The 26,509-nt window shown below is 48.5% G+C and overlaps 1 protein-coding gene and 1 long non-coding RNA gene across 7 annotated transcripts in view; both read left to right on the top strand.

The window, feature by feature from the left end:
* The window catches only part of ZCCHC2 (zinc finger CCHC-type containing 2), a 67,473-nt gene extending 56,057 nt beyond the window's left edge, over positions 1 to 11,416 (top strand). The window contains exons 13-16 of one of the 6 annotated variants that reach the window (XR_009346144.1): positions 3,426 to 4,919; positions 5,880 to 6,024; positions 10,204 to 10,292; positions 11,129 to 11,416. Coding sequence is in view for 1 of the 6 variants with exons in the window: in XM_059140833.1 (XP_058996816.1) it covers positions 3,426 to 4,919; positions 5,880 to 5,947 (1,562 nt within the window). In the remaining 5 variants the exon portion in view is untranslated. Of the gene's footprint in view, positions 1 to 3,425; positions 4,920 to 5,879; positions 7,992 to 10,203; positions 11,032 to 11,128 lie in introns of those variants that run through there. The other 5 variants (XR_009346143.1, XR_009346147.1, XR_009346146.1 and 2 more) reach the window with 5 other exon arrangements.
* A 2,577-nt stretch (positions 11,417 to 13,993) lies between these two features.
* On the top strand, positions 13,994 to 20,262 carry LOC131811628 (uncharacterized). The gene is made up of 2 exons (XR_009346021.1): positions 13,994 to 16,222; positions 17,215 to 20,262. It is a non-coding gene; the product is annotated as an uncharacterized LOC131811628 (long non-coding RNA).
* The last annotated feature ends 6,247 nt before the right edge of the window (positions 20,263 to 26,509 follow it).

Raw genomic sequence — 26,509 nt, 5'->3', positions numbered from 1 at the left:
TTTTTCTTTTAAAGTTTTTTGGTCACGCTCTTGTTAGCCCCAAGTGGTAATGCTGCCTGAGGCAGCCAAGTTGTTAAACATTTGCTGCTGGTTGATTGTGACAAATGCCGTGTGGGTAAGCAGCTGTTAACAGAGTGAGGTCTAATTGCTAGGCCAATAGTGACAGCTCTTTGGGGATGGGGTTTTTAGATAGCTCCAAATGCATGCTTTTTCTAGTGGCTGCTAGTTTTATAAAGCTACTGTAGCTGCAAAACTTTTCCTTTATAAAGCTACTTCTGAACTGGAGAAAATATACAGGAAATAGGGCAAGGTAAAATGCCACAGTGCTTGCTCTTCCTAAGAGAGTCAGTAGCTTTTCTGCAATAAACATTCCTCAGGTTGCTGCAAGCCTTTAGTTAATTTCTAGAGTTCTGAAAAAGTTGATTTTGACAGTTTTTGCCAGGATTCTTGTTCCTTTTATGCAGAAGTGAAGTGAGAACCTTACCCTACCATTCTGGAAATGAGATCTCAAAAATGTATATATCGAATGAGGATATCATTCTTTACACATGATAAACACATCTGGTAACATCTTGGTTATAAATAGCTGATTAGGAACATTTTGGTTATTTGACGGCTATAAGATGTACCCATGCTAGTGAGAAGTATTAACTGATTTCTCTTGGGCCACAAAGTATTTGTGTAAATATTCCCACCACAGTATTTCAGCCATGTGTGGCTTCTTGCTGGGCAGGGTATAGCTTTCCCAGACCTTTGCTCCTGTGTTAGAGTATCAGGTCATGTCTTAGGGAGCTACAGCAGGAGTGCTCCTGCATCACGATGTGCACTCACAGCTCGTCTCGACTGTGCAGTTGTTCTGAAGCCCTACCAAGGCAGCATGTAGTGACTCGACCGCGAGTTCTCATCGGAGGCAGCACTGTTTCTGATCTGCACTTTGCTAACAGAAAAGAAAAAAAAAATGGACTGCCCACAGCTCTTAATGAAGGTTAAATGAGAGCATTTTTATGCCTTTTCCAGGATAGATAGGCTTTCAGTGTACTTCAATTCACATGCTCTGCTTGATTCTGTGGGATTTGCCAATAATCCGGGGGCTCTTGAGCTAACAGTGCACATTTGGCCCCTTGGTCAGAATTGGGAAGAGCACATCTGTGCACCCGGGTTACTTTGCAACCTCCCTTTCCTGCCGTCCAGTAGAGCGAGTTGGCAGCTTGGATGGAGGAACTTGCCATTTTCAGATAGGCCCGATTTTCAAGTGACTCAGTTGAGCCTTCCCTAAATGAAGAATCATTTGGAATGTCTAAAACCAGCAGGGGGAAATATATCCACTGTGGGAAAAAGCTTTAATCATTTTTAGAATTTTGAGTGCATGAAAAGGTTGCTTTAAAAAGCATGTGACTTTGTTGTTCTGTTGCTCATAATGGGGTTTTGTTTTGAGACTTCCTACTTTTGAAAGCCAGTGCAGAAAAGGGAGAGACCATCTCTCATTAGCTAGAGGAGTCCCTATAATATTCAGAAAACCACTTGGGATTGTTTAAACTCATAGGGCCATTTGCCATGACTTGAGATTTAAAGAAAGCCCAGTTCAGACAGAAATGTAGTTAACCACCTGAAAAATGATCTGTCTTCTTTGGACTTAAATGTTGGTCTTTGTGTATTCCTATGATGTTACAGAACAGATAAAATGCCTTGAATAAGTTACTAATTTTTGGATACATTTTGTTTTGAAGTGTTTAGGAAGAAATACCTCAGTTACTCAGGGAAGTTTATGCTAGAATCACTTACTCATATATTGAAACTCTTCTTCCTAAATTGTTATAATCGATTCAGTAACACTATTGACATCCTTTGTCATTAAGCAGGTTCTGTTTAACTTTTCTTGAGAAAGACTACTAGTATGATTTGTTTTTAGTATTGTTTCAGAAGTTTTTTAACATCTTTGCTGAGTATTGCTAGCAGTTACCTTAATGTGTAAACATTTTTCAGTATATGATGCAGTTCTGCTTGTATTTATGAGCAAAAAAAAAAAAGTTAAAATAGGCACTACATTTAATTGCATGGTTTCTCTACGAATTACTGCAGTATCTGGGTTTATAATACCTACCTGTTGTGGTCTAGACCTTACCTTTTGCCCTCTTTATACCAGAAGTCAAGACACCCAAGGGAAGTCTAGATTGAAGCTATTTCTACATACAGCCCTAAGAGCAGATTGCAGCAGTAATACCATATAAAGTGTAATTTTGGATTTGCCACTTTGCTGTTTTGCCACGGGAGAAATGGCGGCACTCTCGTGTTTGTCTCGCTGCTTGTGCTCCAGCACCATTTGGTCTATGACTATCCTAGGGGCTTTAAATGTTCTTTTTCCCACTGAAATATGTCAGAGTACGAATATTTACCAGATATTTATTCCATTCTCTTCCGTTCCCTAGTGCTAGATGCCTGGGTGAAGGATAGTCTTGTAACTGAGCTCCTTTAAATGGTATCATGTGTGTGAGACCCATGTGAAGACCTTGGGTTTGGCAGTGCAGAATACAGATCAAGTGCATTGCTTAAAATTGATTAAAGTTAAAAAGACCCAATCCTTTTCTTAGTAATGTGCTATTAAATAAAGCTCTCTGTTTATGTTGTGCTTCATTCAGTCTCCAGTTAACTTTTTGTTGCTTATCTTTCCATGGTTTGGTTTTGTTTGTTTGTTTGTTTTGTAAAGACTTAATCTTTTTAGAGCAGTCTTTGGTTTACGATAAAATGAAGAGGGAGGTACTACAGAACTTTCCCCTGTACTGCCACCGCGTAGACAGTCTGCCCCGTTAATCACTAGCACTCACTGGAGTGGTGCACTTTTTACCGAGCATGAACATCCGTTGACACGTTATTATCACCCAGCGCCCACAGTGACCTAAGGGTTCATTCTTGGTGGTTACACCTTCAGTGGCAGTGGACGAATGTATAATGTCTTATCACCACCCCGAAAGCCCCCTGTGCTCTGCCTCTTCATCTCTGCCCTCAACTCCCCACCCCTGGCGTCCACTGGTCTTTTTATTGTCACCATAGTTTTGCCTTTAACAGAATCTCTGTATTTCTTAAATGAAGTCCATAGGAAGTAAAAAATTAAATGAGTTCAACTTGGTGGTCAGGAAACTGAGGGACATATCTCCTCCAGTTATAAACTTCAGAGTTCATTTTAGATACACTTAAAATTTGGGGCACCTGGGTGGCTTAGGTGGTTAAGCGTCCGACTCTTGATCTCAGCTCAGGTCTTGATCTCAGGGTCATGAGTTCGGGCCCCACACTGGGCTCCACTCTGGGCATAGAAGCTACTTTTAAAAAAATAAAATGTAAAATAAAAGTTAAAAAAAAAGATAAAATTTATTTCTAGCAAGGGATGGGAGTGATGCATGCTTTAACATCTATTTATATGTTTCCCTTAGACACAGACAGCAATTCTGAGGATTCTGGGAATCCGTCAACAACCAGGTTTACAGGCTATGGTTCTGTCAACCAGACCGTCACTGTCCAGCCACCTGTTCAGATTGCTTCATTAGGAAGCGACAACGGAGGCCTTTTAGAAGATCCCCTAACCGCACCCAAGTATCAGCATATTTCTTTTATGCCAACTTTACACTGTGTCATGCACAATGGTGCCCAGAAGTCTGACGTTGTTGTTCCTCCACCCAAATCTGCTGATGGCAAGACAATAGGGATGCTCGTTCCCAGTCCTGTTGCTATTTCCGCAATAAGGGAATCCACAAATTCTACCCCTGTTGGAATCCTGGGGCCAGCAGCTTCTACTGGAGAATCCGAAAAACACCTTGAATTACTGGCTTCCCCTTTACCTCTTCCGTCAGCCTTCCTCCCCCACAGCAGCGCCCCCGCTTTACACCTCACAATCCAGAGGCTAAAGTTGCCACCCCCACAGGGGTCTTCAGAGAGTTGCCCAGTTAACATCCCACAGCAGCCCCCCGCGAGTCTGAGCATTGGATCACCAAACACTGCCTTTCTTCCTGTCCACAGCCCAGGTAGTTTTCCGGGATCTCCTGTTGCTACCACGGACCCCATCACAAAATCTGCATCCCAGGTGGTAGGACTCAATCAAATGGTGCCTCAAATCGAGGGAAACACGGGGACCGTCCCTCAGCCTACCAATGTGAAGGTAGTTCTTCCAGCAGCCGGCCTGTCAGCCGCCCAGCCACCAGCTTCCTACACCTTGCCCGGCTCGCCCCTCGCCGCCAGCGTGCTGCCCAGCCAGAGCTCCAGCGTGCTCAGCCCGGCGGCCACGTCGGCCCCGTCGGCGGGGGCGGGCCTCAGCCAGGCCCCGCCCGCCGGGCCGCCCGCCGTCCCCACCCACACCCCGGGCCCCGCCCCCAGCCCGAGCCCCGCTTTGACACACAGCACTGCGCAGAGTGACAGCACGTCCTACATCAGTGCGGTGGGAAACACGAACGCTAACGGGACGGTGTTGCCGCCGCAGCAGGTGGGCTCGGGCCCTTGCGGTTCGTGCGGGCGCAGGTGCAGCTGCGGGACCAACGGGAGCCTGCAGCTGAACAGCTACTACTATCCCAACCCGATGCCCGGACCGATGTACCGAGTCCCGTCGTTCTTCACTCTGCCGTCCCTCTGCAATGGCAGCTACCTCAACCAAGCACATCAGAGCAACGGAAACCAACTTCCTTTCTTTCTGCCTCAGACTCCGTACGCAAACGGGCTGGTGCATGACCCGGTCATGGGGAGCCAAGCCAACTACGGCCTGCAGCAGATGGCGGGCTTCGGGAGGTTCTATCCCGTCTACCCGGCACCGAACGTAGTTGCCAACACGAGCGCTTCGGGGCCCAAGAAGAACGGGAACGTGTCATGTTACAACTGTGGCGTGAGCGGACACTACGCACAGGAGTGCAAGCAGTCGTCCATGGAGGCCAGTCAACAAGGTAATCATGAGAGCTCCCAGAGGACTTGTTTTTGAGTGTGCCCGTTTCTCCCTGCCTTACTGAGCACGGTGGCCCCGGTGTGGCAGCAAGAGCTGGTGTGTGTTCCCTTATGGGTGTTGTGCTTTCGGTAACGAATCCCGAAATGCAAGTGGGAAGACCTAGTGTAGACCTAGGGCACGCAGCGCAAGGAAGGGGAGAGGAATTCAGTTTCCAAGGAAAGCATAAAACCACTGAGGCACTTTGGAAGGAGTACCATGGGGATTTGCGTTATATATGTCAAATCTCTTGCTTGCAGCACTTTTTTTTTAAGCTATAATCCTGTTGCCTAGAGTAAGCAGACTTTTCAGATACTGAAGATGTAGGAAGTCACGTGGTCCTCTGACAACATGTGATTTCTAGTTTCTCTGGAGTGGATCGGTGCCTGGCCAGCTGGCCTCACACACATTCCCTCATGCCCCCTTTCCCTCCCAGCAGATGCTTCCAAAAAAAAAAAAAATGCTGTTGCATTTTAAGGGACAAAATATTTAAGCACTGGTCTGGGAATAAGGGAATTATTTGAACTCTGTTTAATGTTATTACCACCAGAAACAAGAAAACGTTCTTAGATGAGTCTGCGTAAGACCACACATTCAGCGGAGACACCAGACTGTTCTTTTTCGCCTGGATTTGGCTTTTGTCGTTTTGCCAAATCTCACCACACACACACACACACACACACACAAAAGCTTGAATTGTGAGTGTATACTTGGCATTTTTACAGGAAGGTCGAGTTTGATAGCTTTAGGTTGAGCTTAAAGCACAAACTTCATACTACTTTTTGAAGGTAGTTTATTTCCCCGTTTTGGAATCGTAGTAGTGCGGAGGATGCTGCCTTCTGCCGAGCATGCCGTTTGCTGTCTTGTGGTTTGTGATGCCTTGCCTTGTAAGCAGTGACTTAGCAGTTCTGTTTTCCCGTTTTAGGCACTTACAGACTGAGATACGCACCTCCCCTCCCCCCTTCTAATGATACGTTGGATTCTGCAGACTGAAACAAGTAAAGCTTGACTGCTTAATACCCTGACGTGTTGGGGAGTCATGGTGGGGTGTGGAGGGGAGGAAAGGAAAGGTATTTTGTTTGTGTTTCTTTGTCTATACATTTCCTAGATTTCTATGCAGTTGGGACTTTTCATTTCTCTTGTACCGATGTCCAAAACAAAAAAGATGCATTGCTTTTGAGCCTCTGGTCTCCTGGTTCAACAACAGGCTTATCTGTATGATACATGTCATTTAAACCTCCAGACAAACTATCAAAAGGAAAAGGTTTGCTTTTTTTTTTTTTTTTTACACTGAATACTTGCTGTGTGCAATGTTTACTGAATCTTTAAAACTGTGTATTTGACCTTTTTTTACAACACTGGTGATAGTCATATGGTTTTGAAAAAGAGAAACTTTGCTTCTTCTGCACTCTTCTCACTTTCACCCTAAAGGACACACATCACCCCGCCACCCTCCTTCCAGTGACCCGTGGCCAGGGCAGTTGGCCATGCATCGGTCTACACTTCCATGACCTGCCCTTCCTATAAATTGAGGGTGGAATGTTTCACCTTCCTGTGAAAGGACACATCAAGTCCCCTGAACTGTGTGTATATATGTCCCAAACAGCATCCCGTAAACACATATATGCAGTGCTTGTGGTCCAAATTAAAATTAAAGTTAGTGGAAGAGAGTGGAAGAAGTAAAACCATATGAAACAAAAAAAATACGAAATCTGAAGAGGACAAAGAGCTTTTTCTTATAAAAAAGAAAATAATAATAAAAAAATAAAAACAAAACAAAAAACCCAAAAAACTTTTTACTTCATCATACTTTTTTAGCCTGTTGCTTCAGAGAGACATAATAAAGTAAACAAACTAGTGTGAGTGTTGTTCTGTGTGCCTGTGTGTAATGAAAGTCGACAGCCGATCTTATTTGTAGTCTACCACTGTGTCGTGCTAAAGAGACACTACCTGAGTAAAGAGTTCTTCTTTTCTCACACCAACTGTAGCAGTGTTACGTTGTGTTTAAAAATGTGTATGGTTTATTGCAATCTGAGCAGAAGCTGTGGTTTCTGCAAAAGTCAGGTTTGTTCCCTAACCCATCTCTCGTAGCAAAGTCACTTTGATAAGTTTACCACTATGCTTAATTATAATGTGAAAGACTGAATTCTGAGTGTGTAAAGATGGTATTAATCATGTCAGTGTCATGTCACTAAGTTTAATGCTGCTGTTTTTAAAAAAAAACTTTTTTTTAAAGCCAATCTATGTACTAAATTGCTTCCAGGTAATTTTTGATTTCCTAAAGTGCACTGAGATTATCTGGAAGACTGGGTGTATTTTTGGAACTGCTGCGTTCAACAGCAGTGAGCAACTACCACTGTATAGTCTGAGATAGGGTCGGGCCGGTTTCGTTTTCCCATTCCTCAGTACAGAGCAGAAGGGATAGGTTTTTGTTGTGTGGAGTAACGTCGGTGTACAGCAGAGGGACTTAAATATTTGGTCTTGGTGCAGAAGCCTAACAGATTGCTAGATAAAAGGAAAAACTTGAAGACAAAAGAAGCTTCATTTAATGCTTCCTAGGTAGCATTTATATTTATAGCAGCAATGTACATTTTGAAACTAATTTTCAGGGTGGGAGCTAAAGGGGAAAGGGGCGGGGGATGCAGGGGTAGATGAAAGCTTTAATTTAAAAAGAAAAGTTCAAGTAAAGGAAATTATTTTGATTAAATATATTTTATTTGATCTGGGTATTTTTGGACCACATTATTAAATTAATTGTTAAGCTGCAGTTGAGTTGTTCCGGTGAGAGTTTTGATAAGCCACGTGCGGACCGCATTGTGAATCCCTTGCCAGTTGTACTTCATGGAGCTTATTTTATGATTTAAAATACTGTACTGTACATAGGAGGTATGTTACCTTCTCCTTATTTGTATGTTTACCATATACTTTGATATTTGAAATGTTATGTACTGGAAAGGCCACTTATATTTCTAGAACAGATTGGATTTTATGCAACCCTTTTTCCTTGAATTAACAGCAATAAAAAAAATGAAAAACAGCTTAAGAATTGTGGTTTATTGCACCTTGTGTTAAAGTGAAGAGAGGAGGACCGCACATGTGGTGATTTGATTTTTCTTTTTAAAGAATCACCCCATTTCCCCTGTAATGTGGGGCGGTGAATCCCCAAGTTTTTTGTTTGTTTGTTTTTTTACCATTTGGATGTTCTTGAGTTTCTTCCCCGACCCCCACCCCCCAGTCTTACTCTGTAGGTCGCCTGTGTGACACTGGAAGGAGAGCCTGTGTTTCTGTCCCCGGGGCCTGCGCTGTGTGCCCAGGGCTGTTTCCGATGGAGGCTCCCCGCCCCGCAGGTGCAGGGGACCTGATTTACTCTCTCGGATTTACGACGATTGTGTTTTCCAGGCAGCTGTGAGGACAGTATGGAGTAGCTTGTGTCCCCCCAGTTCTGTCTTCTCCAACCCAGTCTCTAGTCCGTTTCTGCACACGGAGTAATTCACAGGGAGACTCTGGCCTCGCGGGGGTGCACAGCTCGGTCCCGCCTAGCGGTGGTGACCCGGGGCCGACCCAGACCCCTCTGTGCTCCCCCAGCACTCCCAGCCGTGGGCGCGCAGGGGCTCGGGTGCACGAGGCAGGACTGGTGGCCCAATTGTCCGGAGCCACCTTCTGAGTGTTCCCTCCCTCCGGGCCCATTCGGACAGTGAGTTTGAGCAGCCGCTGGAGCCGGCTCCCCCCTCAGCCAGCAGATGCACCTGCGCTCGGGCCCTCGTGAGGAACCGCCTGCCAGTTAGTGCCCAGGCCACCGTGTTGCCACCTGTGTCCCCTGCCTGTCCCTTGTCCCTTCTCCTCCTTCCTCCGCTGCCCCAGGAGCCCACTGTCTGAAACTGGATTGTTGCCCGACGCCGTCTAACCCCCTCGCCCCTTCCGCCCTCCTCCCCCCACCACACTGGCTCGCTCTCTCCTGAGCTTCGCAGAAAAGGCCGCTCGCGGGTAGTCTTCTGTGACTGTCCCTGCTCATCGGGTGTGGCGGGCCTGATGTCCCGCGGCTTATTCATGTTCACTACCTTGCAGAGGGGAAAAGCGCACACGCACAGTGTAGCCGTTCTGTCCACACTCGGGCGGTTTTCGATTTTTGCTCCCGCGGGCGCGTTTTGGCAGGAGTCTCCCGGCTCGTGCGTGTGACGGTTCTCCAGGCTTCAAATCCAGGAGTGCCAGTGCCGGGCTGTAAGCCCCACCCAAATCCTCAGTTTTCCAGGACTTTGCCAGATGGTTTTCCGAGAGTTTGCGCTCACGCGGACCGCATCCCCGCACAGTCCGTAGCGACACCCTCCCGGGCGGACGCGGTGGCACCCCGGAAGGCTCGGCTCGCGGGAGGCCGGCGAGCGGTGACTCTGTGCAGGGGGTGTGCAGAGGGCCGGGTCTTGAGGGTCCCCGTGGGCGGGGGCACGGGATCGTAAGGGACAGTGTTTGGTGGCTGGGGTGGGAGGAGGAGATGAAGGCAGGTGTGGGAGAGGGAACATTCTAGAAGAGGTGTGAGGTTTGTGGTTCAAGAGATAAACCAGACTCAGGCTGGAGGTTTTGAAGCTGATGGAAGGCTACATTGGAAGTTTCCCGGTTTTCAGTAGAGGAGGAACATGTTGACTCTGGTATTTACAGAAACTTGGCTGGTGGAGGCGGAAGGTCTGGCCGTTCGGAGACTGGTTAGGGTGTGGGTGAGGCAGGAGGAGAAGCAGGGCCAGAGGAGGCAAGTGGAAGGAACCTGGGGCCTCTTGAGTTTCATTTTCCCCAAAGAGAAAACGAGACTGTATTTTAATATAAGCAAAAGGCCCAACTTTGGGAAATAGCACCAAGAAGGCACTTGGATGCCTGTTGAATTTGCTTTTGAGGACCAGGAGGATGGAGGTTGTCGGGGAGGAGACCTGAAGGCAGGAAAGAGCAGAGTCCGGGAGGAGGGCGGCAGGACTGGGGACCTAGCAACATGGTTCGTTCTTATGTTGCGATGAGCTACTTCAGCTCTGTCCACTGACAAAAACCAAAATATTCCTTGTCCTCAAAAATCAGCTCTCGTTGGAGAGCTTACCAAATGACGGCGGCCCTGGGCTGAGTGGCCCAGTCCCGATTATTTGACACTGGAGTAGAAGGCAAATCCACATTTACTTTTTTATGTAAGTGCTAAAAATCACATCTTTCTGAGAAGGTTCCATAAAGATTAAAGCACAGTGTAAAATAATCTTTTTTTTTTTTTTTTTTGACAGGTAGCATCTAGTACTTAAGAGCGTTGTCCATTTGAGCTTGGAAGACACCTTTTTTCAATTCTACATACTGATTACAAAAGATCTCTAAGGTTAAGGCCGTGAAACCAAATGGAGGCAAGCTGGGGCAGTAGCTCAACCCCATAACCCTTCGATCACTTCATCTCAAAAGAATAAAGAAAAATGCTGACTTTCCCCACCCCGGCGCCCCACAGGAGGGCCCATTTATTTTCAGGGAAATGAGGTGTGGGGGAATGAGGAAGACATGGTCACCGTGTCTCTGGACCTTCCTGGCATGGTGGGGGACTGGCGGCTGGGGGAGGGGTGTCGGGGGACCAGCTATGACGAGAATGGACTCTAGTGTCCAAGGGCTGAGAGGCAGGGGTCCACTCAAGGTCCCCTTTACACTGATCGTGCACAGAGGGCAGCACTGTCCTTTCCCAGAGAACGCCCGTTAGCACATTGGCCGGTGCGGTCTGGATGCCGAAGGCCGGTCCGACATCAGCATTGCATCACTGCTTACAGTTTGCAGCTCTTGTGCTCATAACATGCAAAAGTGACTTTCCCGGCTGTACCTTGAGACATGAACCAAATTCTTAAATTCTTCTTTTGAAAAATGAGAGGCCTCTGGATGGGAGTGGGGACACGTTGCCTGAGCTGTGTGCGTGTGTGCAGACTCTGTCCATCTTGGGAGCACAGGCCTGGAGGCTTCCTCCTGTGTGCTCTGGAAGTTGGGGCACATCACTATGGAGGCATCGGAGACCCTCCACCCGGCAGTGTACCCCTTGGGCAGTGACTGCAGTTCTCCGTCACCAGCGCTCTTACCCCCAGGTCCCATTTTGCTCACTTGGAATTTGGGTGGGGTGGGGGCGTGCGGTGGGGGAGCTGGGTGGTTCTTCATTTTTTTTTTTTCTTTTTCTTCTTGCAGCTCCAACTTGATCCATGTAAAAGGAGGTCTCAGCCAGCCTCTCGCCAAAAGAAATTGCTAACTGGGAAGCAGCGCCACCTGGTGGGGGACAAGGACAATGCAAGCCAGCAGATGTTCTTTCTCACTGACCTAATTTAGAGAAAACTGAACGTAAGACAGAAAACATTTGAGATTGTAAGCCTGTGCCCCAAACCTTAAAGAACGCAGGAAGCTGGCCATAAAAGTAATTTGAGCAATCTCCTCTTTCAGTCATCACATTCAAAGTTTATTATAAACCTTTGAAACACACTGATGGTGCCTGATGGTTTCCTCTGCACTTTGTCCCCGTGCTTCTTGGTCAGCACTCTGGGGAGGGTGTAGGACCTTCCTCCTTCCCATCTCACAGATTGGGAACTCGAGGTTCAAATGGAGTGAGTGCCACAGACACACCGATGGTGAAGACCAGGCTTCAGATTCGTGCTTTACCTCCCGTGCCGCTGCCTGCCCTCACAGGTGCGTCTCTGCAGAGAGACCCATGGTCTTAATGGCCCTGGGGTCTCTGGGTTTCTGAGAGAGGATAGGGCCGGGATCCTGGTAGGTCCGAACATCTCTTTTCTGTGTCTCATTGAGGGACTTGAAGATGTGGGATGAGGGAAACTTTGCAAAGATTGGAAACCCCGGGACTTTAGGAACTAGCTTCTAAGCATTTGCCTATCTCAGGTACATTCAGGGAGCAGCAACTCTCACCAACATCCGGGGTTTTAAACATGCGCAAATATCCTGTTGGAGCTCCGAGTTTTTCATTGTCCTCAGGGGTCTTGATAAATTGAGCAGTATGTGAATATTCCATTAGCTATAAACTTACAGACCTTCAGAAATGGGCGAGATAAAGTAGCAGGGCAAGCAGAAGAGACAGGTAACCACTGGTTGTCGGAAGCTCCAACATGTAGATGGTCCCAGGCACTCCCTCTACCAGCTGCCATCAGTCACAAACAATCCAAAGGCCAGGAGTGACGGCAGCAAGATCACCTCCAGGCAGGAATAGTGACAGGTTACACCCACCCCGAAAGCCTTCCTAAATGCTAAGAATGCTACCACATTACCTAACAGTTGCCCAGTGCTCATTCTTGCCAGCACATCAGGGTTCGGTCAGGTTTGTCACAGGGTCACTCCGTTGTGTACTGGATGCTTAAATCACATGAACGTGGGGAAGAGCTGACACCCTTCATGATTCCACACCACACCACCACCCAGCCACAGTACACCTATTTACTTATGTGTATATATACAGGCGTGTTTACAGGATGGAGGAAAGAGTTCACTCTGTAAGACAGTTACAAGGATCTCACTGGCAAAATATAGAGAGCACTCAATGTCTGATACGTAGTAGGTGCTCAAGAAATTCATTGTGGTAGCTGATACCTTGAGGCCAAGATACCCTTAGCTCATTTCAGCATCCAGCAACTCTCTGAAGTAGGTGTTTTGCCCTGTTTTAACAGTTGGGGAAGTGGCACAAAGGCTAACCACGCAGGACACAGAGCAATTCAGTGACGCACTGGAGTGGAACCCATGGATCTTCCCCACTGGGCTCCTCCGCTTCTTTGTGCCCATGTCCCAGGACTTTTGCAGGCATGGCTGTGTGATGGTACAGATCTTCCTGTGTTGCAGGCCAGCGGGACTCATGGGCGGGCTCAGCCTTAAACTCCGTCATCTTGAACAACTGGCCCTTCCAACCTTTCTTTTTCTTACCCGAAAGCTGAGTGCTTGCTTGGGAAAAGGTAGTAGAAATTGGACTAGTCTCAATATTCTGACTTAAAGCTTGCTTTTTCACTTTAAAAGGTTTCTTGAAGGTTTAGAGTTCTTTGCCTTCACCCTTACTTTTGGTTTAACGGACATGAAGTCTTTGTTGGGTGTGGTCAGGAACACAAACCCCAGCCGTGGCCCTGAACTGATGGGAGGGGAGAATGTTTTCCAGGTCCTGGGAGGGCGGAGAGCCCTCAGAGCCGACCTCACGGGAGTTGACCGCTAGATGGCGGCATAAACAGTTCTGGCTGCAAGGGATCTCGGGGGAGCGCCCTTTCTGTTCCTCCTCACCCCTGTCCAGCCGTTGTTCCGTTCTTCTCGGCTTGTAGTGATAAGTTTTCATTTGCGAGGCCTTTCGGTCAAAAAAAAAAAAAAAAAAAAATCAAGCTCTTCCACGAGTCTATGGTTGAAAAAGAGTAACTCTTCATGGCACGTGACAGTTACATGAAATTCAAATTTCAATGTCTACCAATAAAGCTCATGGGAACACAGCCACTCATTTATGTATTATTACGGCAGCTTTTGTCCTAGGACAGCTAAGTTGAACAGTTAGGACAGAGCTTGAAATAGCGACAGTCTGTGTCTTTATGGAAGAAGCTTGCTGACCCCCGACAGAGATCAGCCTCATCTAAATAAAGATGCACCTTCCAGTGTCTTTGAAGTTTCAGTGTGTGAGTGTAGGAATTTGTCCCTCTTCTTGGTGCTCTGTTTCCTTGGCACAAAAACAGCATCTGATGGGGAGGCCTGTGCACAGTTCAGCAGCCACTTGGCAAACATCCCTTGGCTGGGACCTCAGAGTGTGGCAAGGGGTTCTCACTCGCGCCTGACCTGGTGACCAGCCCCGGGATCACAGGGAGGGTGGAGAGGTGACCTCGGCCTGCCCACAACTGGGGAAGGGTTTTCAAAGGCCACAACATTTTCACGGGGCCTGGAAGCAGGAGGTCGGATGTTCCTTAGCGAAGGGGTGAGACAGGGCGAAGAAAACCTCGGCGCAGCTGAACCACTGCGGGGGAGCGTGTTGGGCCGGGGCAAAGGCAGTGGGGCTCGCCAGAGCAGCGGTGAAAGAGGGGGAGGCGGGGAGGCAGGAGGAGAAGCAGGCGGGGAAGGCAGTCACGAGTTCGTCTGCTCATTCGTGAGTTTGTGGCACTTGAGTGACATGTGCCAGTCCAGTGTTTGTCGCCAAGTGTGGCCTTGGATCCCCTGCCGCATCATCCAATAAACAGGTTCCCGGACTCGCCCCGACCCAAACTCAGACCTACAGAACGCAGTACCCAAGTTCGGTCCGGGGACGAGTGGGAGCAAAGCGGCGCCATCAAAGCAGGTTGACAGGAGAACTCGAAGATGAAGATCGAGGGTGTGCCCCGAGGAGCAAAAAAATACTCCCCCGACTCCCCCCCCCGCCCCGGGAAGAATCGGCCATCAGTGGCCCACGCCGACGGGGTCCGGAGTCGCGGCCGGGGAGCGTGGCCGTGGCGGTGGCCGGGGACCGTGGCAGGCGCGGGCCGGGGAACGGACAGGGAAAGGGACCGAGGGCCTCTCCCCCTCGGCGACACGGGCGCCAGGCTTGCCTGGAGCTGCTGCTGGGAACTTAGGGAGCCGACGGGCCGGGGAAACCGCGTCCCCGGGTCGGCCGGGGGTGCGCAGCGTGGTCGTGGGCCGCTTCTGAGCGGTGGGGAGCGGGGGGCGCAGAGAGGACCTTCCCTGCGCGGCCGGGGTTGGCTCCCGCCGGCACCAGCCTGAGCCTGAGCGCGAGCGCCGTCCGCGGCCGGCAGGGGGCGCTGTCGCGACTGCGAGCCGGGTCCTGGGTGGCCGCCGCCTCCCGCCCCAGGCTCGGTCCCGGGGACCCCCACCTGCCCCACAAGTCACCAATCAACCTCACTCCAGCCAGGGACGGAAGAGTCCCCGGGCCACCGCAGGAGCAGTGAGGCCTCCAGGGAAGCCACCTCTGATCCGCACCGGCGGATTTATGGAGCCAGAGAAAGGTGAGTGGTCGAACTTTGCCTTCACCTTGATCAGCAGAGCAGCAGGAATTCGATTTCTGGGGCAAGGCTGAAACCGCTAGGCAAGCACTTTCCGAGCGTTTCAGAAGGATCTGTTTACTAACAAATACGTGATGTTATAGCTTTGTTTTAAAGCGGTTCCTGCACAGCGTTTTGAACTCAGTCGAATTGCTAATTTTTTTTTTTTTTTTAAGGCAGTGTGTCCTAGTGATGGGCACGCACCTGTTTGAATCCCAAGACGGCCTGGGAGCTGGAGCCTCTCTCTGAGCGAGCTCCCTTACCCGTAGGTACAGACAACAGGTGTCACGGGGCACTGTGCGGGTTAATACATTCAATGCCACTGCCCGCCCTAGCATATAGGGAGCTCTAACACATCCTTCCATTTCCTTCAGGAATGTTTTGTTATTCAAAACTGGCCTTCCTGTGTTAGCGCCTTCCAAAATTGGGAATGCCTCTTTTCTGTGGATTCAATTGCGTTGTGTTAGCTATTTCTATTCCATAAAATTGTAATCATCCTATGCGTGCATTTTATATCTTTCCTTTTTCTAATGGATGAGCCAATAGTGATACCTTAATTACTAAAGTTCATGGCACTAGAGTTCATGGCTGTGTTGTACATCCTGTGGGTTTTGACAAAGGTGTGACATGCATCGACCGTCTTTTTTGTTTTGTTTTGGTTTGGTTTTTGAGAGAGAGAAAGAGGGCAAGCACAAGTCTGAGGCAGAGGGAGAGGGTGAAGCAGGCTCCCCACTGAGCAGGGACCCTGATGTGGTTTTCTATCCCAGGACCCTGGGATCATGACCTGAGCCAACCGCAGGAGCCTAAGTGACTGAGCCACCCAGGCGCCCCCGACCAGTGTAGCATCCTATAGAACAGTTCCTTAAAAATCCTCTGTGCTCTGCCTCTTCATCCTTCCCTCCCACCCTCAGTAACCACTGATCATTGTATTATCTCCATGGTTGTGCCTTTTCCAGAATGTCGTATAGTTGGAATCATACAGAATGATTAGCAGAAGGTACTCAGTAACTATGGAGACTGAATGATTGGCTTCGTTCACTAAAGTAAGTTGCATTTTTGGTCCCTTCATGCCTTTTCATGAAATAATAACTCTTTTCTTTTTTTGCCGAACAATCCAGTGTCTGGATGGGCCACAATTTATATATCCGCACACCTGCTGAAGCATATCGTGGTTGCTCCCAGGATTTGGCAATTATGAATAAAACTGCCCTAAACATCCACAGGCAAGTTTTGTGTGCACGTCCGTTTTCAACTTCTGGAAAAATGCCAAGGAGCATAATCACTGAACCACACGGTAAGATGTGTTTCGTTTTATAAGAAACTGCCAACCTGGCATCCATTTTGTCTGGCTTCCATTTTGCATCCCCACCTGTATGTTGCGGGAGTTCCTGTTGTTCCACATCCTCGCCGGCGTTTGGTGCTATCAGTCACTCTAGTCTGCCCACAGCGGTGTGTTGCGTATGAACCTGCAGATGCCTAATGAGCTGTGATGGGGAGCAGCCTTTCACAGGCTTGCTTGTCATCTTTTTTGGTAGGTGTCTGTTCAGGACTTCTGCTGATTTTTAAACACTGGGTTGTTTGCCGCCTTCTGTTGAGTTTTAAGAGTTCTGTGTATGTCTTGGGTATGAATCCTTTATCAGAGAGGAGCTTTGAAAAGATTTTCTCCTTGTCTTTTGATTCTGTGAGTGCTTCATTCCTTCTGCTGCAATGAAATGGAAACGTGGGAATGTTAGGAGACGGAAACCAGTCAGAGGGTTTCACTCTGTCGTCATTCTCGTCAGAGGCAACACAGAACAGTTGCCCTCGGCACCTCCTTAAACAGTCAGCAGTGTGCCAGGAGTGGACTCCTTGGTGGTGGCAAATCTCTTGACCTGCAGCTGGCACCGATCACTTGGCAGCGGGGATAGACCCTGGGGGCTCTCAAGTCCCTTCCTTGTAGGGACAACCAGGCACTTTCAAGGGGCTGGGCCACCGCCAACCCCATTTATTACTTGCCCGGAAGACAGACACTGCAGGCCAACAGTGACATCCCCTCATAACTTCTTCCACCTTATTTGGGATACAAAGGCCAAGTTCCTCCCCCATTCATTTCTGGAGACTTGCGTTGTAAAAGAAGAAGTAAGTCAGTTTTAAAACGCAGGCCCCAGGCCGGGTTTGCAGGTGCTGCCTGTCCCTCCGTGGTGCAGATGGGACTCCTTTCTGGAACACAAACGCACAGACCTTCACAGGGCCTTGGTAGAAGAAAAGACAATAGGCTAGACCATTAATCCCATCCGTTTCCCACAGGATGGAAAATCTGTGCTTGGCACTGGAAAGGAAGTTCAGCTCCAGAGAGGGGCTTTTCCTGTGGGTCTCCAGAACCTTCCTCCCACTCTACCCTCCTCACAGCACGTTGATGTGACGTCCCGATGCTTCACAACACCAAAGGATCTGTTCAGTGTTAAGACAGACATGTTTTCCGTATGGCTATATGGAAAAACATGGCAAAGCGAAAGTGAGCTTCTCTACAGTGGGTATGGCCCGGGTGAAAATAAATCATTGTGCCTGCTGAGCTGGTGCGAAATCCTGTTCCCCCTAAATCAGACTTTCTACCTGAGGGAAAGGGAAAGCCGGAGGTGTGTTTGCTCTGGCTAATGTGGCAGTAATTCCTGGTTGCACACGAAGTTGGAAGGGTCCGGTGCCAGACAAGGAGCGCCGTGGGTCATGGCGCTTCTCCCAGTGTCACCCAAGGGCCATCTGGGGGCCCGTGACATGCAGACTCCAGGGCACAGCCTGGCCCGACTAGGAGAGACCCAAGCAGGGGCATCTCAGAAGTTCCCAGGCTGCTCAGAGGTCCATTGACTTTGAACATCATTAAGTTAAAAGCACAAAGTTTACAAACCTGGAAACCTGGATTTAGACGCCCTGTCCTCATTCTTCAGAATAGCAAAGTCTCTTCTCTGAAGTTCAGTATTACTGGAATATTAATTAATTCAGTAGTAACTGTGGGCCTGCAGTGACATCCCCACATGACTCCTTTAACCTTATTTGGGACACAAAAGACTGAGTTCCTCATCAGTGTATTTTTAAATATATGTGCAGTAAAAGAAGAAGTAAGCCAGGTTTTCAGCTCAGGCCTCAAATGGTAGTTGCTGTAGCTGACTGATTTTGGACAAATATTTAAGTACCTTAATTCTCATCTGCAAATGGGTATAATGGTCCCAGGACCCGCACAGCCATGGAATATACCGAAGCTAGAGTGTTTGAGACCCACACTAAAACACAGCAGAGTGTCTCTGAAGACAGAGGGGTTCAGAAAGTACACAATGTCTCCCGCTTCTGCTGCTGTGTTTTATTTCACATGAAATAATAATAATGACTAGCTTTAAGGCTTTATCATGTACTAGGTATTTGCCTAAGCACTCCATGCATTATTTAATTCTGAAACAATCCTATGAAATAGGTTATACTCACAATGCCCATTTTATAGATACAGAAACTGAGGAAGGAACGTGAAGCAGCTTGCTTATGGCTGCATAGCTAGTAAGTTGCTAAGTCAGGATTGGAACATGGGACCTCAGAGCCTGTAGTTCCCCCGTCTCTTTGGGCCTCCAGCCCTTAAAGACCCAATAATAAGCTGGAAGAGGAAAATTGAAGTCTGTTTTCTGAGAAACAGTGAAAATTTAATTCCTCTTTAGCAGTTATATGGTAAGAAGGTCCAGATAAAATTATTCTGGTGCCTAAGGCAAAGCAAAAAGTTTCCTCTGGTGAGATTTATATATAGCACCTGTTCTGAGATGCTTACAGTTTAAACCTGAAATGTCCAATTTGGTAGCCATTAGCCACAGGCATTATTTAAGTTTAAATTTTAATTCATCAGTGGAATATGAGAGTCCAGATATAGGCCCACACATGTATCAAAAACTGATTTTCTTTTTTTTTTTAAGGATGTATATATTTATTTATTTGACAGAGAGAGCACAAGTGGGCAGAGCAGTAGGCAGAGGGAGAGGAAGAAGCGGGCTCTCTGCTGACCAGGGAGCCGGATGCAGGACTTGATCCCTGGACCTGGGATCATGACCTGAGCTGAAAGCACCGGCTTAACCCACTGAGCCACCCAGGCGCCCCCAAAACTGATTTTCCATAAGGGTACAAGGTGATTCAGTGGACAAAGGATAGTCGTTTCAACAAATGGTTTTGAAACAATTGGAAAAAAATGAATAATCCCCACCTTGCTCCAGATACCAAATAGTACATTTAATGGTCCATTTAACTCAAATTGGACCATACATCTAAATGTAAAGACAAAAACTATAAAATTTATAGTAGAAAACATAGGGGGGAAAACCTTTGTGACTTTGGGCTAGGCAAAGATTTCTTAGGTGCCACACTGAAAACACGATCCATAAGAAACAATAAATTAATAAATTGGGTTTCATCGAATTCAAACTCTGCTCTTTGAAAAACACTCAGAAAATGAAAAGACAAGTCATCAACTGGGAGAAGATATTTGCACATCATGTATTTGATAAGGTAAGGGACTTGCATCTAGAATATGTAAAGAACCCTCAAAACTCAGTACCAAAAAAAATATTACAAAATGGGCAAAAGATATGAACACTTTACTTAAGAAGATATACCAATATCAAACCCATGAAAAGATGTTCACCATCATTAGGCAGCAGGAAAACTAAAATTAAAACGGCAATGAGGGGCGCCTATGTAGCTCAGTGGGTTAAAGCCTCTGCCTTCAGCTCAGGTCATGATCTCAGGGTCCTGGGATCGAGCCCCGCATCGGACTCTCTGCTCAGCAGGGATCCTGCTTCTCTTCTTCTCTCTGCCTGCCTCTCTGCCTACTTGTGATATCTGTCTGTCAAATAAATAAATAAAATCTTAAAAAAAAAAAAACACACACAGCAATGAGACAAACCCATTAGAATGACTAAAGTGAAACGGCTGACCATACCAGTTGTTGGCTGGTTTGTAGAGGAACTGGCAGGAGTGGACAATGGTACAAGCACTTGGGAGAAGTTTGTCTGTTTCTAGCAAGGTAAACAAAACACCTACTCTGATCCAGCCGTTCTGCTTTTAGGAATTTACCCCAGAGAAGTGAAAGTGTTGGTCTTTATGAAGATCAGTGCAAGAACGCTCATAGCAGCTTTATTTGTTCATAGCCAAAAAATGGAAACCACCCAAGTATCCATCAACAGGTGAAATTACGTCTCCAAACCATGGAATATTCTTCAGCAATAAAATGAAACAAACAGACAACATGGACGGATCTCAAAGTAATTTTGCTGAGTAAAAGAAGCCAAACCAAAAAAAAAAAAAAAAAAAAAGAAAAAGAAAAGAAAAGAAAGAGTACAGAGTACCTGGATGGCTCAGTGGGTTAAAGCATCTGCCTTCAGCTCAGGTCATGATCCCAGGGTCCTGGGATCGAGCCCCACATCAAGTGCTGTGCTCAGCAGGGAGCCTGCTTCCCCTTTTCTCTCTGCCTGCCTCTCTGCCTTCTTGTGATCTCTCTCTGTCAAATAAATAAAATCTTAAAAAAAAAAAAAAAGAGAGAGAGAGAGAGTACAGACTGGAGAAGGCAGATCAGTGGTTGCCTGAGTGTGGGGGGCAAGGATGGAGGGATACAAATGGGCATGAGGAAATTTCTGGACCTGACAGGTTTATTTGTTGTCTAGATTGTGGTAATGGTATCCTGATATATATGTCAAATCATCCATCTTAACACTTGATATGCTGTTCACGGATGCTTTTTATACCTCAAAATAGCTGTTAAACATTTTAAATGTTTAAATAAAATTTAAAATTCGGTCTCAGTAGCCACACCAGCGCTCAGTAGTTGGCCGCCATATTGGATGAGAACATTCCCTTCATGGCAGAAAGTTGTATTGAATAGGCTGGTACAGACACAGCATCTCTCGTTCTAGGCTGACAGGAAGATCTAATAAAAACGAATGTTTCTTCTGGCCACAGAGCCCGCTGCCCCTGTTGTCTATGTAGGAAAATGGATGACACAGGGGAGGGACATTGTCAAGCAGGCGTCTGCCGTCAGGACAGACCATTAGAAAGGGGCCAGGTGGCAGGTGCTGCTGAGGTTAGGGAAGCGGGGAGGTCCTGACTCTGAGCTCTGAGGTGGGGGAAACCTTCGGCTAAATGAATTGAGAGGAGGAATGAGGGGCGCAGAGGCAGCAAATGGTAGAATTGTAGAAAGTTCCATCTCCTCTAGCCGTCTGTGGTTTCAAACTGGATGAGGGAAATAAGAGTGAGACGGGAAGGGTCCAGGTCTCAACAGAATTAGAAAAAAACAAAAAACTGGAGCCAGGAGAACCCAGGTGTCCTGATGCTGGAAATCTAGGTGTTGATGATTAGGAAAATAAGTAGAAATTATAATTGTGCGGCTGATGTTAAGCATGCTTGTTTCTTCAGTTGTACCCATGGAGAGCACAGTTTCTAGTTGCGTTCCTCGAACCTGGTGTACCCCTAAGTAATCTCCCTGTTGAGTGTGGCCTGGGGAAGCCACAGCCCCTCTGAGAATGAGGTTTTGAAGTGGTGGATTCATGCACATAGACTTACAAAGAAAACCGAAGGTGCTGAGCAGCGGTTTTGCGCCCAGAGACCTGCCATCCCCCACCAGGAGTGGGACGACCTGCCATCCCCCACCAGGAGTGGGACGACCTGCCATCCCCCACCAGGAGTGGGACGACCTGCCATCCCCCACCAGGAGTGAGGCAATGAGGCCACTCGCTGAGTCGGGTTCATTGATGGAAATTCTCACCCTGATTCCAGAATTCAATGGAACAAAGAGTTTGGCTTCCCTAGAAATCGGGCCTTTTTGGAGAAGGAGTTGAGGGGACAGAGGACTCCTGCTGTCCCCAAGTCTGGTGGTGACTTGTGACCAAATCCAGCCTCCGACTGCTTCTCCGTAAATAAGCAAGCTTGAAAATATGCACTTGACAAAAATAGGTTGGGGCGCAGGCCCCAGTGTGGCCCTGGGATGAGACCCTCACGTGGAAGCCGGGATGGAAGGTCATGCGGTTCGAGGGCGCAGGGGCCGCCCGGGGTCGCATCTCCTGGCTCCAAGGAGGTTCTTGGGACCCGCGAGGGGGGGGCGGTTTGTGACATCGTCAGGTCCTCAGGAAGGAATCCCCCACCCCGCCCAGGCTCTCCAAGCCATTTTTAGAAACCAGAGAGCCGCCCAGAGGAGGCCGCCCCCGGGAGTGTCTTGGTGCGGGACGGAGGATGCTGACTCCAGAAACTGCTGAGACCGCCGCAGGCTGTCGTCCCTGCTGTCCCTGCGGGAGGCGTGGGGACCCCGGGAGGAGGAGCCAGCCCCGCCCGCGCCCGCCCCGTCGAGCCCACGAGCACCCCGCGGGCCCGGCAGGAGCGAGTCCCCGCAGCGCCCCGCGGCCGGGCCTCCCCGCTGCCTGCGCCCCCGCGCCGGCTCCCCTGCGCGCCTGGAGGAAGGCGAGGAAGGGTCCTGGCCGGGGGCTGGGGACGCAGCCTCCCCAGACGGGCAGGCAGCCCCGCAAGGCCCGGAAATCTTCCCTTTCGGATGTCTTCCTCCTTCGCCGCCGCCCAGGATCCTACGCCCCGTGCCTCGGGTTTGCGGCCTCCGCGTTTGCGTCCATCCTGGGTGGGGAAGGGAGGGAGACTGGCCCTGGGGGCGTCTGCGGGACGAGCCGGGTCTGTCCACATAAGCACTCGGTAAATGTGGGAGGAATGCAGCGAGGAGCCTCCCCCCCACCCCCGCCTGCACCCCTCCCTCGCCCCCCGCATCCCCGCGGGTCCCTCCGGGTCTTCCTGGAATCGAGCAACGACGATCCTCCGAGCAGACAGGGCAGGACCGCAGCCCAGACACGAAGTCGGGCGGGCTTCACACCCCTGCATCTTCCCTTGAGACGAGGAAAGGCCCTTCAAAGCCATCGGCTTCCTGCGAACAACGGATGGAAAGCAGGAAAACACAAAGCAAATGCAAATGGCCTCATTTATCTATTTTTAAAATGATCCATCGAAAACATGGAGACATGTTCAAAAACATTAAAAACAAAACCAAAACAAAAAAAAGGGTAAACCAGTTAAACATCCCTGGTCTCAGGGCCCCAGTCTCCGTTCTCTCCCCAGGGATAACCGCAGTTGCTGCGACGGTGCCCGCGGCGGCCCCTTCCCTCCGCCTCCCCGCGGGGCTGCCCCGCGCTCCTCCGGCCCGGGCGGCGCCCCCTGCAGGGCTTTGTGCTTTATGGTTCCTCCGCCTGGAAACCCCGCCGCGCCCCGCACGGTGCTCTCTTTTCTTTTTTGGGAAGGGGGTATTTTATTTGATGTTTATTGCAGTACAACCTTCGTATAAGAAAGTGCACACATTTTAGAGTGTGCAGCCCAGGGAGCTTTGACACAGTCCTGTACGTATATATTCCCCCAGGTAGAGAAAACAGACGCCGGCTCGCCAGAAGGCTCCCTCATGCTTTGAGCCCGGGTCCTCCCGGAGCTAACCGTTGTTCTGACGTCATCGCCACAGACTCCTCTAGTCTGCTCACGTGAGTGACGTAATGTCCTTTTGTGTCTCCAGCGCTTCCTGCGGGGGCTCATTCCCATCTTCCAGATCTCGGCCCACATGGCTCCTCCTCCCTGTCTCTTCCTTTCCATAGCATCACCCTGTCCTTTTTTTTTTTTCCCCCAGAACACTTCTCCGTTTGAAATTTGTTTACTTGTTTACAGCTTTTCTCCCCAACTGGAAGGTAAGTGTCCTCTTCTATTCCCTGCTGTGTCCTGAACCCGCAGGCAGCTCGGGGGTCTAGCATATGCAGACGATCAACAGATATTTATGCAATGAATGAATATGTGTGTGAATGAAAGAAAGAAATGCCCCAGGTATCCATTTGTATGGTCCTGAATCTAGAACGAGCTATAGTTTGTCCAAATGCTGGCCTCTGCTGGAGGCCTCTGTGCTTCTTGTCATAAAGACAATATTCAGCAAATTCAAATGTGAAGACAGAAATACTGTCTTTGTTCCAGTCTGCCTGGAAGCAGAAAGTGGGCAAATCCTCACTCCCTCTAGCAGGATTGCTTTCTTCTCCAAGACTGGGCTTTCCCTCTATGCTGTTGAATCAATGTTTTAGAAAACAACTCCACTTGCGCTACCTAAAAAGACTCTCAACAGTGGTAATCTCTCCTGGAGGGAGCGAGGATACTGTGTTTTAAAACTTGCTTTGTATTTTGCCATGTTTTAAAAATAAGCATGTAATAACTTTTTCAAAGAATTTTAATGGTGGTAAAACACTTAACATGAAACTTACCATGAGCCCCCGCAGGAAGCGCTGGAGACACAAGTAAGGAAACTTCGCCAATCTGCAAAGGTACATGCAGTTCGCTGGGCCACCAACCTCCCAACTGTTTCAACTTGGAAAGCTGAAATCCTGTAGCCTCTAAACCGCAACTCCCCCTTCCCCTTTCCCCTCAACCCCTTATACTTTCTGTCTCCATGAATTTGAGCCTCCCTAAGGAGAATCTGTAATGGAGCATTCGACATTTGTCGTAGTGGCTGGCTTATTTTATTGAGCATAAGGTCTTCAAGGGGCATCCATGTAGCATGTCGGAGTTTACTTCCTTTTCAAGGCTGAATAATATTCCGTTGTATGTACCCCTCATTTTGTTTATCCATTACTCCTCGGTGGACCCTTGGGTTGCTTCCACCTTTGGTGGTTGTGGCTAATCCTACTGTTATTAGCAGTGTTATGCTAATGCTCTTTGAGGCCCAGTATATATCCGAAGTGGAATTGCTAGATCGTGGGATAGTTCTGGTTTTAGTTTTTTGAGGAACTGCTGTGCTGTTTTCCGCCACATCTGCATCATTTCACATTCCCACCAGTGGGGCATCAGCCTTCTGATTTCTCCAGATTCTCCCAAATGCTTGATATTTTCTGGGTTCTGGAGAACAGCCGTCCTGACAGGTCTCGGGTGATAACTCGTGGTGGTTTTGGTTTAGAATTTCCCTGATGACAAATGGTGTTGAGAGCATCTTTTCATGTGCTTGTTGGCCATTTGCACATCTTCTTTGGAGAATGCTTGTTCAAGTCCTGTACCCATTTTTAATCAGTTTATTTGTTTTTGTTGTTGTTGAATTTTGAGCAAGTACTACTTTTAACATCAGAAAAGAATTTTGTATTATAAAGAAAGAGGGAGAAGGGGGCACCTGGGTGGCTCAGTCGGTTAAGCATCTGCCTTCGGCTCAGGTCATGATCTCAGGGTCCTGGGATGGAGCTCCTTGTCCGGGCTCCCTGCTCGGTAGGGAATCTGCTTCTCCTTCTCCTTCTGCCTCCTCCCCCTGCTCATGTTCTCTCTCTCTCAAATAAATAAATGAAAATCTCTAAAAAGAAAAAGAAAGAGAGAAAGAGAGAGGGGGAGGGCGGGCATACAGAAGGCCAGCCAAGAGAGTCCAATGGTTAAAAGCTTGGGCTCTGAAATTAGAACATTCAGTCACTGTAATTACTGAGTACCTTCTGTGTAAGTCAGGGTAAGCCAACTAACACAGAACCCTAAAAGCTCAGTGACCTGATGCTCTAAAAGTCTTACTCTGAGTCCAGCGTGGTCTCAGGTGGAACGGTAGAAAGGACTCATGTCACAAGGGTCAGAAGGTCGTTCCGGGACTTTGTGTCACGCAGTCAGTTAGGGACTTAGGTTGTTTCCATCCCAAGGCACTGATGTCCACGAGATGTGGCCTCCCCGGTCACCATGGGAGGGGATAAAAGGGAGGATTCCACAAGGGTAATTTTTTACGGACCACTCTTGGCCTGTATTACATTGACTTAAGCTGGTCAGCCCCACCCACTACCAAGGAGACTGGGAAACTTGCTTTTCCAGTGACCCTACAAGGAAAGGATATTGCACTGTCTCTGCCACAGTCCATCCCTTTGGTCATCAAACCATCTCATTCTTCCCACACATGGAAACGCTCATCCCCTTCCCTTGGGAGACAACTCAAACTCGCACCCAGGATCTCTAGTCATGTACATTCTTCTCCCTCAAGACCATATGTCGCTCCTGTGTGCTGGTGACCAGTGAATTAAGGGGGGTAAGTTGTCTGTCCCACTCCCCACACCCAACACACAGTGGCAAAGTAGAAACAACAAAATTCCCATGGAGAAGAGGGAAGGCACGGTAGCCCCTGGCCCAGAGAAGTGACAGACTCCTTCCTGTAAGACAGGCTTTGGGAGGGTTCCCTGCCCTGGCAAGGGGAGGAGTCCCCCATTCCATTCTGGTGTGACCTCTGAAGGGCACGCCCTGCCCGTTTTTCTCCATGAGCTCATCTTCACCTCGAAGGAGCTTCTCCCGGTTCAGTCTCTCCGCTGACGATAACTGAAGCAGTCTTTAGGAAGGCGGCCCTTCTCCTTGGCGACATCCAGTTCTTGGAGCTTTCCTTCCGCTTGCTTATGGAACCCAAAGGGTTGCTTCATGTCTGCCGTTTGCAGGGTGACTTCATGCTTTCTCTGGTAGTAATTCTCCCAGGAAGCTGGTGGCCTTAGTGAGTTAGGGAGAACTCTGTGAGGGGCAGGCCCACTAGAAACCCACGCACAGATGTGGACAGACCAGTCAGATGTAG

Source organism: Mustela lutreola, chromosome 11 (genome assembly GCF_030435805.1).
Source record: "Mustela lutreola isolate mMusLut2 chromosome 11, mMusLut2.pri, whole genome shotgun sequence".
NCBI lineage: Eukaryota > Metazoa > Chordata > Mammalia > Carnivora > Mustelidae > Mustela > Mustela lutreola.
The sequence above is the reverse complement of the archived record's forward strand: the minus strand, read 5'-3'. Positions and strand labels throughout refer to the sequence as shown.